Below are 20160 nucleotides of genomic sequence, written 5' to 3'. Positions count from 1 at the left end.
GTCTCTGCTTCGGGATCCTAAGAAATTCTAATTGCAAAGTGTACAATCTTTGATCCAGCTCACTTCAAATCACGGAGGAGCGCTCGATCACCATGCCACGTTGAAACATGCCTGCTGTGCGCTAGTGCAATGATTTTGCATGTGTTTATACGATGCGCGTAGTGAACGTCCTTGGGTGGAGGGGTTGCGGACACTGCGCGCGAAGTCTAGTGTACTTGTTATGTGTGCAAAAGTCGCTGAGGGTTTACGAATTCTATCACGAGGGTTTTGCCTTTCTATCACTTACATGAAAACCCTAAGGCAAGATAGACGGGACTACACCTTGTCACGTGATAAACTTTTGACCAATCAGTGATACGAATCTCACTTATGAGGTATATAATATCGCCTTGAAATTAAAGTACTGTCTATGCCATACTTATGAAAAGAGACTTAAAGAGATGATGTTACGAGATATGGATTTCCCAACTGGGAGATGACGTACATTGTTTCCATTAGAGGAGGCAGTGTCTTTATGAGTTGTTTATTTGGAGAATATAATGATTAGACTACTAGCAGAGTATTCAACAAATAAAAACAAAGCAAAATACATGGCTCATACAAGCGTGTAGATGCTGTAATTCCTTCCGATATTTACTGATGTAGTGTAGCAGTAAGACAAATTGAGAGTTTGTACATTGAATGTACAAACTCTTTTGTTTTCTTGTTATGAAAGAATGTTCAAAATCAATATCCGACTCCCGTCTTTCTTCAGTGTCATCAATTCAAGTGTAGTCCCACTTCTACAGTGTACTTTTGGATATTAACCATTTTCATGATGTTAAAATAATTGGCATATTGCAAAATTTTGAAATTGAAAAACTGCTCTGTGTAATGACCTTGAAAATGAATTGTAATCGGAGACTTTCAAAACTGAAAATACAGACATTTTTTTTTCTTTTTTTTCATTCGCCCCAATCGTAAAAGTGTATCAATACTCTGAGGATTCTGTTTGCTATTTAGTAAAATATACTTGACACATGCCCTCTGCAAAATATTACACTTTTTTTTGTCTCTGTGATTTTCATTTATTGGGGTTTAAATGTAAATGTTAAAGAGTTTACAGAAACAAAAATGACTTGAAATAGACTTGAAATCGATCACTCGATTCATTCAATCGAATGATCGCACTTTCAATATTTTATTCCCAGTACGTCTTGAACGATAGTGATACGCAATGCGTGTGTGTGATCAGCTAACTGAGCGACATGGAATCTCGATATAAAAAAAAAAAAATACTAAAAAATGTATGCCTATAGCTAGAATGCACACACATCAGTACCGGCTCTTGTGGAGCAGAACTTATATGCACGGAGCGCAAGTGCCAAATCGTTATAGAGATATGATCTGATTTATCGAAATGTGTATACTTTCAGGGGCTGTCACAGGTGAATTATGGCTGTTTTTTGTGTATTCTAGCTGTGCACAAGTATGATTTCCCGGGTATTGGTACATTTTCAGTTTTTCTGTGCAAAGCAGTCAAAGCATTTAAACGTCTTACCCCAATGACAGCGTACTTCAGTCTCTCACACCTCACAGTTTTCATCGTAGTAATGATTGAACTAACCCTTTCTGTACCAGGGTCTTTAGTGTGTACAATGCTTTTAGGTTTTCTAGTACCAGTCCACACTCAAAGTAAATAAAGGGTTAAAATCATAAGGCCAAGAAATAACGACATGAGGATGGCTCTACATGATGCTATCTTATTCAGGAATCTGAAATATGTTGGTACATTGAGGCTGTTTGAAATTTGTGTGCAATTTAGTCTCTGCCATCAGTTCTCCTGTATCCTTGTACAGTGTGTATGTGATCCAAAAAATCCATGCCAATTCTGATTGAGATCTTGCCCCAGTGCATGTAAAGCCATCTCCCCCTCCCTCAGTTGTAACAAAAATATCAGGATATCATGGAAGCAAGATTTGTTGTAAGAATGACCACAAGACACTGGCCAACAATGTGGTAACTTGATTTGAAAAGGAATTTTGTTGACTGAGCTGTATATTGAGAGATACTACAGAGAGTCAGAGACATTGATCTTATCACCATTAGTACCATGCAGCTGACATTTTTATTTTATTTTATTTTTATTTTTTAAATTTGATGTTTAAACTGGCAACATCATCAGACAATTCCATTTGGCAGGTTTGCTATGTTTATGTGGTTACACAAAGATTTTCACAATGTTACATTTTGGGTCATCTTTACCACAAGTGGACTGTTAAAAGAATAATTTGTGTCTAGCTACTTGTGTCCTAATAGCATCATCTATTTGTAACTTGTCAATTCTTTATTCTTTTGTCTCGAGAGCAGGGCATTTTTCACACAAGCTGCATTGTATGCATAGCAAGGAGACACATGTTCAAAAGCCTCAACCTTTATTGTTTCAAAAGGTGTATTGGAAAGGAAATGTCTAGTTATATTCGGTTGTGCTCTTCCCAAACCTGTGTACTTACCAAAAGTAGCACTGCATATCGGAGCAGTGATCATGACAGCTGTTGTGTCTCTGAATGAACCAAATTGCCCTTTGGTAGAAGGACCAGTACAGCGATTCCATATCAGGGCAATTACCCCCCCCCCCCCCCCCCCCCCCCCCGGCTTAATACTGGTTATTGGTTGGGGTTAGATTTAGCATTAGAGTTTGGGTTAGGGTTAGGTTCAGGATTAGGAGTAGGGTTAGGGTATTGAAGGGGAAGGATGTGGGGCAATTGCCAAGGGGGTAATTGTCCTAGACCCCAGTGATTCTTATGCCTATCATAACAACAGACAGATAACTTGTAGACCACTTCCCTATTTGTGCAAGCTGAGTGGTGTGATGTATGTATGTTACGTATGTCTGTAGGTTTGCACATTGTCGGAGGGTTTGTGCATGAAGTCATCTCCAGATAATATGTGACCTTGCATCACAAAACGAACAAAAAGTCGCACACACTGATTTTGTGTAAGGACTGAAAATAGGTGAAATGGGTCACCCTAGCTGATCTTGACTTGTTCATAATAAAATTTTCTGAAAGAGCAAGTCTTCTTCTACATTATGCTAAAATTTGGGATCATAAAATGATCAGGAAAGTGTGTTTTTAAGCATTTTATCTCGAACAGTTTTTTGGTAGAAAAGTGTGATTAGGTGTTTCTTTAGAATCCCCTTATCTTGCCTTAAAAACCTTGTACACACTCTTAAATTTCAACTCTAATAACTTTTGAAAGAATGATGCTACTGCTTTGAAATTTGGCATTGATTATGGACAGAATATCTTGATAAGGCATGCTCAATTTCAGTTTAATTTGATAATTCCTTCATTGTTGTTACTCTAGTGGTTTACATCCTGTTTTTTGTCCCATTCATAACACAGCCAGCACGTCTCAATAAAATTTTAGCGCTTGAATAGACACTGTACTTCAGAGCCTCTTTTCTCAGTTTACACTTTTCCCGAGTGTGTGCTTTCTTTCCAATATTTAAATAGGTTAGGAGAGTCCATTTGATTTGAGTTACACATCATTTTAAAGCTTAAAGTCTGCTCTTTCAGAATATACGCTTAACTAAAATTTCATGTCTGGCGACCTTGTGTTTGTTTTGTGATGCAGGGTCACATATGTAGTACAGATAGTAGCATTACTGATGTGCGTCTGTGTGCATGCTCTGCATGCCTGTAGCGTTTAAGGACTACTTTGAAACCTTTTATGCATGAACCCTAAATTTTCAGTTGTATGTGGTCTGGTGTAAGTGAGAATATACTTTGTTTTTAAAAGTATGTTTTTGGTTCTGAAGAGAAGGTAAAGAAAAGAAAGGGAGACATTCTTGATGTTTACTTTGTCTGATTGACATGCAATTTAAGACTTAGGAGAATGGTCCTGGGTGTGTACCTCACCCGGAAATATCAACAAGGGTATAACACAAGAGGAAACTTGTGCATCAATATTTTCCCTTGACAAACTACATGTAATCCAATGAGATGTTCTGTATTATGATATGTATATGATTATTTCTGTGTTCCACGGGTAAGAGCACAAAATGAGTGATGAAGAAAGGGGTGGTATATTAAAGGACAAGTTCACCTTCATAAACATAAGGATTGAGAGAATATAGCAATATTAGTAGAACACATCATTGAAAGTTTGAGGAAAATCGGACAATCCGTTCAAAAGTTATGAATTTTTGAAGTTTTTGTGCAGTAACCGCTGGAGGAGAAGACTACTGCAGTGTGTAAATAATTTAGATGTCACATGCGTACAACAAGGAAAATATAAAGAGAATTTCACAAAATTTCATCTTTTCAAAAAAGTACACATTCCCCCGACTCGTTACCGACAAATGTTATGGGTAATATTATTCCCCCTGCCTGTAGAAAGAAGCAAGTCAAGTGCTCTTTTATTATGCGAAAAAAGTGAAAATATGTTGAATTTTCTTTACATTTTCTTTATACTGTTGTACGCATATGACTCACAAGCTGTAGTAGTCTCCTCATCCAGCAGTTCCAACACAGCAACTTCAAAAATTCATAACTTTTGAACGGATTGTCCGATTTTCCTCAAACTTTCACTGATGTATTCTACTAATATTGTTGCATTCTCTCAATCCTTATGTTTATGAAGGTGAACTTGTCCTTTAAATAGAGGTACAGTTTGTATAGTATTCAACTTGTTTGTGCATAGGATTTGCACGGAATGCATACACCATATGTACATGTATGTTTCTATACAAATGCCGTAGAGGCAAACATATATATATGTGTGTATATATATATATATATATATATATATATATATATATATATATATATATATATATACACACTGCTATATTATATTTATAATAAAAAATGGCAAACCGGGTGTAGGTGTACAGGACTAGGGAAGACATGTGGGCGTCGGCAACTGACGTCTTGCGCAGCAATTAATGGACTAAAAAGACAAATTTTGGACTTTTTCATTGCATAGACTTCAGCAATTTGTTGACTGAAGATAATAATGTGATGTGGACTTGTGTGAAGTTCACTGTCTATAACATAGCTTCATTGGGCTGTTTGGTTTTGTGATCATTATAGTTACTATGTGTGTCTACGTATATTTGCACAGTAATCATGCCTGAAGATATTATTAACCTTTTGTTGATTATACTTGTGTTTGATCACTATGGGGATAGGTTTAATTTCCTGTTTGTACTAGAAAGTGGTGTGAAAACAGAAACATATTAAATTCCAATAAACAGTGCAGAGTGAAAAGGTTCTTGGCAACCTTTTGCAGCCTAGAAAGAACATTTCTATTTGCAAGGGCAGCCTAGTTACCATGAGGTATGATTTTTGTCCCGGCAGGCAGCTGGTAACTGTCATATCATAGAAATGTTGAAGGGCTGTACAGTTCTGGTTGAGGCAAGTATTTAGCTTTTAACGTTTTGCGAGATATTCAGAAACCACTCTATGAGATGTCAAAGAGCATGCAATTCTAAGGGGTATCAAAAGTTTATTTGATGAAAATTGGTTTTTAAATGGCTGAGATATCCAAAAACAAGGTGAAACAAAGAGATCCTAATAAAAGGCTTGGCCTGTCACCTTTTATTATTATCACTTTTTTGGATATCTCAGCCATTTAAAAACCAATTTTCATCAAATAAATGTTGAATCCTCCTTGAAATTACATGCTCTTTCATATTTCATAAGCGGTTTCTCATTATCTCACTTCGGAATGTTATAAACCTGAATCCTCACCTCAACCAGTACTGTACAGTCCCTTTAACAGAAAGTTGGCAAATTAATTTACAGCAGTGTATGAACGGGTATATTTATGAGCCATTTGTCTTGTGTACAACCTCATTGTCAAGGCAAAAGTAACCCAAAGCAAACTCGTCAGTATTGTGAAATACTGCCTCTGGCGACACTTTGTGGCGGAGGCGTTAATATGGTGGTAATGTGCCATTTGCATCGTAATAAATAAAAGCATGGGAAATCTATGCATGATGTCTTGTTCCAATGGTAATCACTGCCTATGATAGAGCTTGCTCCGTTCGGTAAAGTTGTAACATCATGAATATCACTGGCATACTTGCCAACTAGTAAGATTTTATCAGATTCAGTAAGATTTTTTACGTTAAAAATAGCAAAATCAGATTTTCTGTCAGAGAAATCAGATTTTAAAAAAATATTTAGATATACCTTTCATGTGTATTTTCTGAAGATTTGACTGAAAGTAAGATTTTTAACTTCAGTTTGCATAGAAAATAAGATTTTTGCAATCCATGAGTAAGATATTTCAGCTTGAAATGTTGGCAGGTATGCACTGGGATGGGGCAGGTTATTGTCTTTGACCTCCATGCAGCTTTTGGATTGCTTACTGGTTACTTATAGCGAATACATTCTTCGTTCAAGACCTGGCTATGATTCTTTTGCTATGACATCTCATAAAATAGTATACAAATAGTGAATGGTCACGAGTGCAATGGTACGAGATTTCGCACGAGGTGAAAGATAGAGGCGCTCTATTCAACGAGGCAAAGCTGAGTTGAATAGTGCGCCTCATCTTTCACCGAGTGCGAAATCTCGTTCCATTGCACGAGTAAAGACCATACACTATTTGTTTTATACAACGTCCAAGTAGATCTTTGTTATTTGGTTGGAGGATTGTTGGGTAGGTCTAAGTAGGCCTAGAAGTCTATATATGTATGAAAAATATAGCCATACTTACATGTGGATCCACTGCGATTCTCTTTCTGGCGTGTGCAATCAGTGTAGATGCAGGTCACAGCTAGCGCTCATACACATACTCTAGCACTACGTAGGCCTACATACGTACACTGCGCTAGCTGCATGCGATCCTCAAAATGCAACACACAGTGCATGCAGTACCGTACAATTTCTCGAACCATGGAATAGAACGAAAAAATCGAACCAAGTTGCACGCAAAAATAGAACCAAAATTGCACGGCGCGTTGAATGGAGTACTTATTGAATATCACGTCACCAACAATCCTCCAATCAAATTACAGGGATCTACTTGGATGTTGTATAATCTGTTTTATTCTCTCAGGATATAGTGTGTATTACATGTAACAGAATTGTACTTCATGGGGGTGAATGCCAGGGTAAATGCCTTGAAAGGAATGATTTTGTAATTAGTATCCAAGATGCCATTTTATGGAGACATGGGCAGTTTTCAGAAACTGATCTTTCTTGCGAAACAGTCAATTAACTTTCTCAGGAGCTCTGACATGAAAGTGTTATTGTTCTTATACATAATACACTGTAATCTTGTCCTTGGATATGAAAGGGTTAACCATGGATATTTGTGGCTTTTCAACACAGTAGGTGCAATTAGTTATGTGCAAATGCTGTGATCTATTTATTCTTAATGCTGTTCAGATTTGGATGAATTTGTAGCTCGTGCATTTTCATGATGATGATGATGACGATGATGATGATGATTATGTGATGAAGGTGGCGGTGGGTACCTGGCAACTTTATTATGTCAACCCCACGTATGTAGCGAAGACATTCTTGGGTGCTGTAGTTCCAGCAGACAATAATGATGATAGAGCACAGTTTTATTTTTGGTATGCAAGCGATGTAATCCAGTAGGATGCATATCTGTAACCATTGTCATGCCTTTGTTATAAAATGAACTGGTGTATTTTCAAGAGTCATGTCTTTATTATGATATGACCTGGTGTATTTTCAGGAGTCTTAAATGTAGATGGAAAGTTATATTTTGCTATAGTGTATAAAGATGTGCAGATGTTATAAGGGGGCGGGGAATAGCAGCTGGGAAATGAGTGCCATGAAGGAAAATGTGACATTACGACAAATATTCAGGAATCAGAAGGCTCATATCACAGCCTGTATCAATGAAATACCGGTGCTGAACTTCACGTGTAATTTTGCTTCACATGTAAATAACATTGGTTAGTGAGTGTATGCCACGTTTTCTGTTTGCTGCAAAGAAAAAAAAAATGAAGATTTGTAAGTATCATAAGGAGCAAATTTTGCTGCAGTGATGGTCAAATAAGCTTGTGAAACCATAAAGAAGTTTCTGGTGCTCTAGATAAATTTTGGTACAGTGGAACTTCTTTGGACCACTGAAATTCCCTCAGGTGTTTTTATCAGGGATAAAAAGGGAAAAAATATTAAGGGAATTGGACCTTCAGAAGTACCGTGTTATGAGGCTATCTCAGACCTAGTTATAATGAGGTTCCACTGTATATTGTTTGCATATTAAAAAAAAAAAATCGTATGAAAAAAATACAAAATATCTGACCGTGCACCACAAAACCAACAAAAATTTGAATGCACTGATTTCTTTTTGTTTGTTTTTTTTTGTTTGTGAGGACACAAAATAGGTAAAATGGGACAACCTAGTCAATATTGAGTTTTTCAGATTTTCTGGAAGAGCAGGTCTTCTGCATTATGATGAAATTTTGGATCATATAACAAATGGTAAAGTGTTTTTTAGCAGTTTTTCTGCAACACTTTTTTTGTAGAATAGCATGATGAGTCGTGTCATAAGAGTCCCTTTTTCTATTCCTTTACACGGTCTTCAATTTCAGTTCTGATAACCTTTGAAAGGATGATGCTACTACTTTGAAAGGTGGTTTGAATTATGGATAGAATGTAGAGCATGTTAACTTTCCACTTAATCTGATAATCCCTTCATTGTAGTTGCTAAGAAGTTTCCCATCCTGTTTTGAGTGTGTGTGTGACAGTCAGATTAAGCGCCTTAATAGACCCTATAATTAAGAGCCTCTTTTTCTCAGGAGACACTTTCCCAGACTGTGTTTTCTTTCCAATATTTAGATAGTTAATGAGAGTCGATTTGAATTGAGTTATACGTCATTTTAAAGCTTGAAGTCTTGTTTTGTTTTTTGTTTTTTTCAGAATCTGCTCTTTATAAAAATCCATATCTGACAACTTTTTGTTGGTTTTGTGATGCAGGTTCACATATTGCAAGAAGTGTCATATCATCGCAATGATAAGGATACACAATGTACACTATGCCCCCAGTATTAATGGAATATCCACATAACTGTACACATACCCATGCTCACATTTACGTGCGGCATGCATTATTTGTGCATATTTCTCTGTGGGTGTGCATTGACATAAAGCCCATTTTATAAGAAACATAATTTTGTACTTGATATTGGCAAGTAGAAATGTGTGGTTGTTGTCTCATCTGTGTAATCATTGTCTCTTTCAGTAGATGCATTATAAAAAAAAAATGTACCTTTTCAAGGGTAAATGTTTGTACATTTTGCAGAGGTTGTAAACATTCAGAATAGCATATAATGCAGCTAACTTTGCATGCTCTTCACCAAGTGTGTTGTAATTGTCATGTGCCTACTTCATAGGAACCAAATGTTCTATTATGCAGCAAGCTGATTTTGATAATATATTATGTAGAAAGTGTATGGCAGAATACCATGCAGCGCTTACTTTTATGCTGCAGCCATGTAGGACATTGGACATTAGGGCTGTCTGGCTGTCTTTCCTATCTTATGTGGATCTCGCCTGTTGTGACTTTAAAAAAAAAAATTCTTGGTGTGTCGCGTGTGTGCGCTAAATAGATTAGGGCCTACAGGTGTGTATGTGCATTGATTTCATTTGGGGGCAAAGTCCATGGAGGTCAATGAATGAAGGGTCACATACAGTACACTTTAGCTAAAATCAAAATTTCTTGTTGTAACTTCAGCTATGATTTTCTGATAGGAGTATGATAATATTGGTACATGTATATGTACCAATGAAAGGTAATATGCAAAATAATCTATTTAAAAGTTGTTGGCAAGGTCAAATGTCACTGTCATATTGGCCAGAAAATGTCATTTTCCATTTGTAACTTCAGTTGGGCAAAACTAATGGAAAGTTATTTGGAAAGGCTGAAAAAAAGTTGAGAGATGCCTCCTGCATGCAGAGGGAGTGTAATTTAATAGGTCAGTCCTAAAGGTCAAAGGTCATCATTCATAATATTTATCTATGTGTGATGAGAAGCCCCACTTTGTTGAAATTAGTGACAATATGAGAAGAAGGTGGAGGCACCCCAGTTGACTGTGCATTTCAGTCCAATTGCTGTAGGTACAGGCATTCTGATGTGATTGTTTTGATTATAAAGCAACCATGATAAACGTTTTGGAAGAACAGTGTGTCTTTCTCAGCTTTCAGTTTTCCTGTTCATTGAGCGGTTATCCCAAAGGAGAGATTGTGCCAGAGTGAAAGAGGCATGAAGTTTGACCCAGAGAAGAACAGTCTGTAGGTCTGTGAAAGTGAAGTCATCATTTTCAAGAAAATAAGCAAGACCTATAAAAAAAAAAAATCAAACAGAAAAGACACTGATAATTTTTAGTTCTCTCTCCCAAGTATAACACACATCAACACAAACACACACACTTTTTGTACACATTCAACAGTCTACCATTCTTCATCACATGATCAGAGTGTAATGCACTTGTATCAGAATACTGTACATGAATTACACGTAAAACTGTGTGTGTGTGTGTGTGCAGGAATGTAAGTACATCTGTATAACAATGTTGAAGAGAAATGCCATTGTAGATATCCCACATGTCGTTGAAACTGATTATCCCCAGCCCCCGACTTAGTGTGCTCTTTTAAAAAGTAATGACAGAGTGTAGTCTAGATTTTCTTTTTGATTACCTTTTAGATTCTAAAAGTCCCATTATAGACTTTTGTATTGGACAGACTACATTATAGATTCCCAGTCAAGAGACCTTAGGTGCTCTCCTAAAGTGTACCAAACCGTATTGTACCCACGCCAGAGGAGTGATCGAATGTTCCTAAGTGTACCCTTACCAAACTTTACCCAGCCAAAAAAGGACCACTTTCCACTGTGTTCAAAAAGCATACCAAACCTGTACCAGAAGCTGGCATATATGAAGAATGTGCATAACATGCACATATGTCATAATGAAAAGAGTTAATTTTTTTTGTTTGTTTTTGACTATGACATTTGTGAGTAGCTTGACCATGCCAGGTGATCATGAATGACCATGTTGCTATAACATGTGCGACCCCCTCTAAAAATCACTCGTGAGGTATGCTTTCTCAGCAGAGCACTCAAACGCCCCAAATCTGGCACAGCGCTGTATGGTATACAATGTACATACCTGTACTTGTTCGCTTTTGAGCGCTCGAACGCAGCCCTAAATACTATTGTGACCCACTCGATATGTTTCTGACCTCTTCATACGGTAAGACATGCAGTATACAGAACTGTATCACTATCTCTCTCTCTCTCTCTCAATTTACAGGGTACATGTACATCTACTGGTATGGCTCATCTTTAATATCCATCACAGTCCATCCATCTATCTATCTATCTATACTATCTATCTGTTTTTCTATAAGGGAGTTCACGGTTGCGATTTGCGCATGTGAAAAATAAAGGTCAAATGAGAATGTTTGTGTATTTGCCATTGACTTTCAAACGAAAAGAATCCTCAGGCAAATGAGGATTTGGAATGTTAAGTTGTGTGTTTCACCTTGTTAGAATGCACAGGTGAAAGTGATTCATTAATAATGTTTAACAAAAGCTGCACACACATTTCATTGACATTGATTACAAAGGTGGCATGCTTCAACAAAAAATGCTCTGTCACAGGTCCTTTCCATGTTATTTGAAAGTCTATGGTGTAGAGGTCAAATGAGACATGCGCTAACCATGAACTCCCTTATTAGCTGTACTATTAGCCCTATATGCTGGGAATCGCCTTATCTTCCGATTTGACCTTGGATATATATACCATTGACATCACACAGTGTATTTGTTCAACACAAACTCATCTTTACCAGTGCCAGCATGCATGTAGTGTACAAGATGTATTCTCGTGTGACCCTTTTCAGATTGTTGCTGAAGAAACCCCATTTTTCTGCTGGTCAACTATGGCAAAATGTCACTTTCATACAAGTTATCTATCAACAGGTGCTCCTGTTATAGCAAACAAGATTCTTGATACAAAATTTGTGAAACAAAGCTCAAATTCAGGTCTCAAAATTGTTATCAACAAAGTCCATGGTGCAAAACTCCCTTTGGTACATTGTAACAAAGTTTTGAAACAACAAAGGAAAACTGCGGGTCTGCCCGTTCCAAGGACTTCATTATAAGCAGAGTCACCTGAATGGTATCTTTAAATAGAATAGACAACAGAGTGTACATGTATGAAGTCTGGTCAAACTTGTGAACTGTATTAAAGGAAACTTCACGTAAATACAATTTTCTACTGCAAAAGTAGTTGTGCAAATTTTGTGTGGGAACAAGCCAGTGATTTACAAAAAAGAATTGTTGACACAAAGATTGAATGTTAAGTGCTTGAAAATGGCTTTATTTTCTCACAACAATGTGACTGCTGCATAACAACACCTGACAACAACTCTCAATCATATTATCCAGGATCCTTTCAATTCAAAATATGTGATGTTCTGTACAAAGCAAGAAATTCACAACCCCACTCCCAAGTATGGAAGCAAGATGCTTTTCTGCTTAAAACTCACCCATCATCCACAGTGACACTCTTCTAGTGTGGCATTCACTCTCTTGATGTGAAAACCACCTGTACAATGACAACAATTCTCACAATTAATGGCAGAATAGAGATAAACCTGTCACATCATAGCGACCACGAGCAACTTATTCTTTCTCTCTCATTCTTACAAGCCATTATTGAAAACTATGGAAATCAAACTGTCTTCAAAGCCCTTTGAAATATGCATTGTGAATATACCCTCAAAATCACATTTTGCTAAGATCTGTGGCACACAAATTCACAGGGCCAAGATTGACCATATAATAGCTCTGAAATAACAGTAATTTCTGTTATCTTCTCCATGCACACAGCAGTTATTGCCTGCCCAGGACACCAGAAACTAAAGTATCCTTTAATGTACATCGCTCCATGACCTATTCTTCCTGCAGTGTAAAATGTTATCGTGAATTCCGTTCATTCTTTGTTGCATTCCAAGCACATAACAATAAAGCTTTATAGCATGGGGAATAATACACAAATCTCTATGAGAACACCAAAGTAAAAGCTAAAGATAATCATTCTTCAATCCTCCATCGCCTCTCGCTCTGCAATTAGTCTCTTCCGCTTTGCCCGTTCCAGCAGTCTCCTCTCCCTCTCGTACTCCTTCATCCTGAGAACAAAGCTGCACCAAAAGAACGAACAAAACGGAAGAACACACAAAGGATAAAGTGAACCAAAGTTTTGCTATGCATGTTTGCCTTGTAGATAAAAAAAAATAATACATAATTATGTGACACCCCTTTGTTGAAACATCAACCATAGGACATTCATTCTTGAAAATATAATGTATAACAAAACAATGGACCCGTAACAGGACATACCACTTGTTAAATCTTAGGTACCCATCCATCCACATGAATATGTGTACATAAAAAGTCATAATACTAATTTGAATAAAAGAATACTAAGTACTGTATCACTTTCTCACCATCTGTCCAATGTGAATTTATAAAACATTTTCTTACTATGTTTGTTTATACTCCACCAGGTAAATATTACAGGGTGCATTTATCAACTCACTTTTGGTGCAGAATTAAGGAGTTTTGGGCAGTTGACAGATCTATGCAAAGCTCTTTTTGATTATGGGGTAAGGAACAAGTTTGTAAAGCTCTAAAAGAAGTGTGATCGCAAACTCAGTCGAGCCAGAAATGCATTTATTGAGAGCTGGTAAACTCAAAGTTGCTAAGAACATGCCCACACCAACCACTGGCAACTACACATCTGCGCGCCTCGTGTCAAACTGTGCAATAGAGCTGGACAGGCCTCCCAGTCAACTTTCGACAGAGTTAATAAATGCAATTACCTGAGAAACAAGATCTGAAAGGCATTTCCAAGTGCGGTTTGAGAGTGGGTATTGAAATACGTTTCAAACGTGGGAAAATTGAGAAACGCAGCCACAGTCTGTTTGTACAGTGCTGTATAACACACTAAAAAGCAACTTATCTAAAATTGTAATGAAATCCAATGAAATGTACAATTGATCGGTAATCGCCAGCAGCAACAAGTCAACCAAAAGAGAGAATTTAGTCACAGAAAGGATACTCACTCTTCATATTCACAATGGTTGTATTCATGCTTGACGTGGTTGCACTTTAGCACATTAGGGAAATTCTCATTTTTGCACTTCATGAGGGCAATGTACAGATGGGCGCAATAGTCTCGCTTGTCCAGAGGAACTCTTGCCTGATTCATCTCTTCCTGAGTAGCAACCATCTCTGCAGAGAAAAGACATGAACTTGCTTATTGTACTTTACTGTAGTACAAATTGATACTGCCATACTGTATACCTCCATGAAATGTTGATTTACAGTAAGTGAGATGTACATGTACATGAGACATGAATATGTATGCAATGAGTTACATGTATGCCTTCATACAAAGAACATAATAAAAGCATACTATCAAAATTAAAACATCATAGTTCAGACTCATCAGGGGCTTGGTTCCTGATGAAGAGACATGTAGCACAAATCAGCAACTTCAAAGCAGCTGAACGCATCATACTCTCACACCAAATGGCACAGAGAGGATCACAAGCTCTGCTGCCACACTTCCAATGTGGAGAGCATATATTATTGTAGGGGTTTACAAGATACCTCAAATCTTTAAAAGTGAAAATCACTTTTTTGCATTAAAGGGAACCCAAACCCAAAGAGCAATGTGGATTGAGTGAAAGCAGCAACATTTATTAGTAGAACACATCAGTGAAAGTTTGAGGAAAATTGGACAATCAATGAAAAAGTTATGAATTTCTAAAGTTTTGGTGTTGGAACTGCTGGATGAGGAGACTACTAGAGGTTATGACATAGTATAAGAGTGTGGACAACAATATAAAGAAAATATAATGAAAATTCCACAAAAATTAAGTTTTCTAGCATAATGAAAGAGCACTCGACTAACCGCTTTCAGCAAGCAGGGTGAATAATTGCTACCCTTATCATATGTCAGTATCAAGTTGATGGAATGTGTAATTTTCAGGAAAAATGAATTTTCTTTGGTGGAATTCCCTTTATATTTTCTTTATATTGTTGTCAAGTGCTCTTTCATAATGCTAGAAAAGTGAATTTTTGTTGAATTTCCTTTATATTTTCTTTGTATTGTTGTCCACTCATACGTCATAACCTCTAGTAGAGTCTAGTAGTCTCCTCATCCAGCAGTTACAACACCAAAACTTTAGAAATTCATAACTTTTGCATCGATGACCCGATTTTCCTCAAACTTTCACTGATGTGTTCTACTATAGTACTAATGTTGCTGCTTTCACTCAATCCACATTGCTCTTTAAGTTTGCCTTCCCTTTAAATTCAATCATACAGACAGTACAAAAGTAGATATCTAGAGTTTCTAGATCGCTATTTCACGACACGAGTATGCCGACTGTGCTACTTAAAGCACAAGTTCACCTTCATACACATAAGGATTGAGAGAATGCAGCAATATTAGTAGAACACATCAGTGAAAGTTTGAGGAAAATTGGACAATCGATGCAAAAGTTATGAATTTTTAAAATCATTTTTGTGTTGGAACCGCTGGATGAGGAGACTACTAAGGCTTGTGATGTCATATGAGTACAACAGTATAAAGAAAATGTAAAGAAAATTTAACATATTTTCACTTTTTTTCGCATAATAAAGGAGCATTTGACTTGCCTCTTTCTAAATGTAAAGGCAATAATGGGAATAATATTACCCATATGTCAGTAACGAGTCGAGTCAAGGGAATGTGTAGGGCCTACTTTTTTCAAAAGACTTTTTTCAAAAGATGAAATTTTGTGAAATTCTCTTTAATGATATATTTTCCTTTATTGTTGTACGCATGTGACAACATACATTGCAGTAGTCTTCTCATCCAGCGGTGACTGCACAAAAACTTCAAAAATTCATAACTTTTGAACGGATTGTCCGATTTTCCTCAAACTTTCAATGATGTGTTCTACTAGGCCTAGAGTAAAATATCCCATTTGCGGCAGTTTAAGCATTGTTAAGAGTTTTTCCAACTTGTAAACAAATCAGGCAAATTATTTTCAACCATTTCATATATCATAGACAAGATTATTCATTAACGCAATTGTTTTCATGAAAGAAATTTACCATTGACCAACACAGTTTTCATGATTTACCATGGCAAAACCCGGCACAATTTTCGCCGATAAGGGCGATATGCGACGTAGTATTTCTGCTTGCGGCACGATGTACAATCCCTATGCAATACGCGCGTGCTCCGCGATCTTTAGCTGAACGCCTTCACATGTCTCGCGAACATTGCGTAAGCGCCAATTCCCATTGCGAAAGCACGTGAAAATAGCGTGCGCACATGCATTGGCCGCAAACAAGATCGCACTTCTGGCGGTGTTGTTGATGTCTTTCTCGTGTTTTTCTCATTTTTTTCGATGGTAACATCCACTTTCTGAAAAAAAAATGGCGGCCCACATCGGCTCGCGAAAATTCTGTTTTACGTGAGGATATGTTTTCAAAATCCATGAACATCGAGAAAACGAAAAAAAAATCCAGTTTCTTGGACCATTGTTTCCTAACTGTCACGTTAAGAAGTACCGAAAATTTCATTTTGGATGCGATATGTTGTCATTTTTGTAATAGGTGAGAAAATTTCACTTTCGTCAGAGATCGTGCCCATTTTATCGGTTGGTTTTTGTTGATTGCTAGTGTGTTAGTATATGTGTAGTGTGCATGTAACAGTGCAATGCTGTGTTTAGCTGTATATTACCTAGCCCGACCAGACGCTGTTACGCTATAGATGCGAAAACAGCGTCTGACGTGCGCGGCATGCAGCCTCGAAGTGAGGAACCTCAACACAACTACAAAACTTAGGAAAATGTATACTTTTCTCCTTTAAACAGAATACTCTACTCACGTTAAATGCATGTTTCTATTACAGAAGAATAGTCCGCCACACTGGGTCCATGGAGACCACTTGCGATAAGTCCGTGGAACAAATAAAATTACACTTTCTGGCGCAATTCCTGACCGTCGGGCTTCGTCGTTGCAGGATACAAAATGGCGCCTTGACTTATATGCGCATGCGTGACCGGATGTGCTCCAGAGCGAGCGCGTGTGCGTTGAAAGTGTCGAACAAACCTTGGCGTCTGCTACACAATAACCGTGGTATGGAGCTCAATGCTCGTCGCCCGACCAGACGCCAGCCGCCGCCAAGCCCAGTACAGTTTATAGCTGTATACTAGTAACCGTGCGTACGCTGCTTGAGTGTAACAGCACGGTCGACAGCGCGACCTTTTGAAAGGGCATTCACATCACGTGACCACCCGATATCTAAACTTGGCCTGGCATGAAAGATTGTGTACGGTGTGGACATGCTGGATATGATGATCAATTTCGGTAAGTTTCATTTTGTACATTTGAATACTGATAGCATCAGATGTAGAGTAAATATTGAAGAGTATACTCGATGGGTTTGAGGTGACAAAAATGAACGTAAGTATCAAAAGTCAAAGCTATCGTAATACGATTACGTCGCTCTCCTAGTGGTTGGTGGTCGCGCGCGTACAGCCCTGTCGCGACGTACCATGTACAGCGACTGGGCTGTGTATAGTTATGAGTACCGTGTACTGTAAACGTCAATATTTTCGCGCGATTAATTTTTCGCGCTGAGCGGCTCGAAAACGTATTCGCGGGTTCTTAAATTCGCGCTCCGCAGCAGGTTATCTTACTGTAGTACACATTCACTGCTTTCATCCAAAGCCTCTGCTACATAGCTTGCTATGCCAGCGTACGACAAGCGACGTAGCGAGCGGCTCGACTGCGAGTACAAGCACTCAAATACGTAGTACAGCTGTGACTCTAGTACCGTAGTCACGGGGGACTGTAGCATCGATGCGTGCGGTGCACACATGCATGCTACAGTACGCAGCAATCTAGGGTATCGTCTCTTCACACAGTACTAGTAGCGTAAACATGCCTGTACATTGTACTACGTAGCAGTATCATCGATGAAGCGCACACAATTCATCCCGTTCAAAATGTGCGTAGAAAATTGTGAAGATATATTCGCGCGTTTTTGAATTCGCGCTAGCCGAGCGTAGCGCGAAATCCGCGAAAATTAATGTACCGCGAAAATTTCCACGTTTACAGTATGTTGTACCTGCCGCGAACGGCTGCACGGCCGCTTACTGACGCAGTTACTCTAGTAGGCCTACTAAGTTAATATTGCTAGGCCCTACATTCTCTCTCAATCCTTATGTTAATGAAGGTGAACTTGTCCTTTAAAACAAGCTGATACTTGTCTAGAGTGGAGTGTCTGGATCACCTATTTTAGGTATTTTTAGATATCTACCAGGGTCCCGTCCCTAGACCCCTAACAACGTTAACCTTACTTAACGTTAATAGTGGTACGTAGTTCAGGATCAGGCATGGCGTCCCGAATCCGGTCAAAACGTCCCCACGTCAAAACGTCCCCGCCGTGTTCCAACCAAAACGTCCCCGGGTCAAGTACCAGAACGTCCCCGCTTTTGTCCGCGCGCGACGCTAGTGTACTTTCGCACCTGTTTGTCGAATGACCTCCAAACATGCACAAACTCACCCTAGTTATCCAGTAACCTAAATACTTGCATCTGAGTGAGATTCGAGTCCAGTAGAAATGGAATTTTCACCATTTTTTTTTCTTGTCACTTATCTACTTATGGGAATAATCTTGATCGCAACTACTCGCTCGGTGATCAGTTTGGCTGCGTTGCATCGAATTCGCGTTGCATAGGAGCAGACACCGCGCACGGCAGCACAGCTAGCTAGCAGCGACCTAACCTACCTAAATGCTGCTCTAAATAACAAAATGTCTTCACATTTACCGTTATGAATTGATAAGTGATACTTAGATTTTATAAGAAAATTATGACATAGTACATTTTGACCCGACGACGTTTTGGTGCCAGCTGGGCCCGGGGACGTTTTGGTCGTACCCGAGGACGTTTTGGTCGTACCCGAGGACGTTTTGGCTCGGGGACGTTTTGACGTGGGGACGTTTTGACCGGTAAGCTGGCGTCCAGGCGCTAACCCCGATATCAAGATGTGGGACCACAAGAAAATTCATGGTGCAAAATGTTCACTTACCCCTCTCTGGTCTGCCATCTGGGTATCCATATAGAGGATCAAATGTCGGGATGTTTTCTAGATCTGGTGCTGTATCAGGGTGTGTTACATAAGCTGTCCACATTTGCCCCATGATGACAAAATTTGAGCCTTTTTTGAGGCAGTTTCGTTCAGACTCTCATCCCAACAGTCACTGATAGCTGTGAGTACCGATAGCTGGCGTCCTTGTTTTTCTAAATAATATGTGCGCACGCCTTTTACACACACATTCAAAAATAATGTGCGATTGGTGTTCATTTTTTTTTTTTTTTTTAAATTCAAGCGAACATTTTTTTATTCCACGCTGTATTACCTGAATATTGAAGTGGTATGGCAACTAGTGGTTTACCACTAACAGATTTTCCAGTCACACACACACACACACACATACATGCACACGCACACACGCGGAGGGAGGGAGCGGTAGAGCAAACAGAAGGGATAAATTGATTGATAAAGAGGTTCTCAAAATAACCGATCGACAGCAAAAAAAAAAACAAAAACAAAAAACAAACAAACAACAACAACAACAACAACAACAACAAAAAAACAGCTCTCAAGACTGAAACATCATAACTTGATTTTGCAAGTTTGTTTTTTTTTTTTTTTTTAAATGAACGCTTTTAGGAAGTTGTAAAGAAGCCGCAAAAGTTATGTGTACTTAGATACATTTACTTCAACAGTGTTGACAAATTCCTTATAGACCAACTTTCAATCGTGGAAACATCCGGACTGTGAAAAACACATCCATTTTGTATTTCCTATAGCTGAATCTTACTTCCTAGTTACCATGGCAAATAATCTGAAATACCTTGAGGTATATGATTCTTATGCATCTTATACAGCAGAGAAATCAGACTCATAAACTTTGACGGGGATGGTTTTACAGCAGAATAGAAGTAACACTGCTAAAGAGATTTCTGTATCTAATTGGCGTCATGTGGTGATAGGCCTAACTGCTAATCTGTTGCAATAATTATGCGGATCTCGACATGCTGTGACGCG

The 20160-nt window shown here is 38.3% G+C and overlaps 1 protein-coding gene across 1 annotated transcript; it reads right to left on the bottom strand.

Moving 5' to 3' along the window:
- Positions 1-12327: 12327 nt before the first annotated feature.
- Positions 12328-19332, bottom strand: LOC140236771 (NADH dehydrogenase [ubiquinone] 1 beta subcomplex subunit 7-like). The gene is made up of 3 exons (XM_072316700.1): positions 19138-19332; positions 14103-14271; positions 12328-13178 (listed from the first exon to the last, which is right to left on the bottom strand). Exons 1-3 carry the CDS (start codon positions 19247-19249, stop codon positions 13079-13081), a joined length of 381 nt encoding a protein of 126 aa, XP_072172801.1. The 5' UTR covers positions 19250-19332; the 3' UTR covers positions 12328-13078.
- Between the last annotated feature and the right edge of the window lie 828 nt (positions 19333-20160).

The sequence above is a fragment of the Diadema setosum genome, chromosome 13 (genome assembly GCF_964275005.1).
Source record: "Diadema setosum chromosome 13, eeDiaSeto1, whole genome shotgun sequence".
NCBI classification, from domain to species: domain Eukaryota; kingdom Metazoa; phylum Echinodermata; class Echinoidea; order Diadematoida; family Diadematidae; genus Diadema; species Diadema setosum.
Note: the sequence above shows the minus strand (reverse complement) of the source record. Positions and strands in the feature narration are given on the sequence as shown.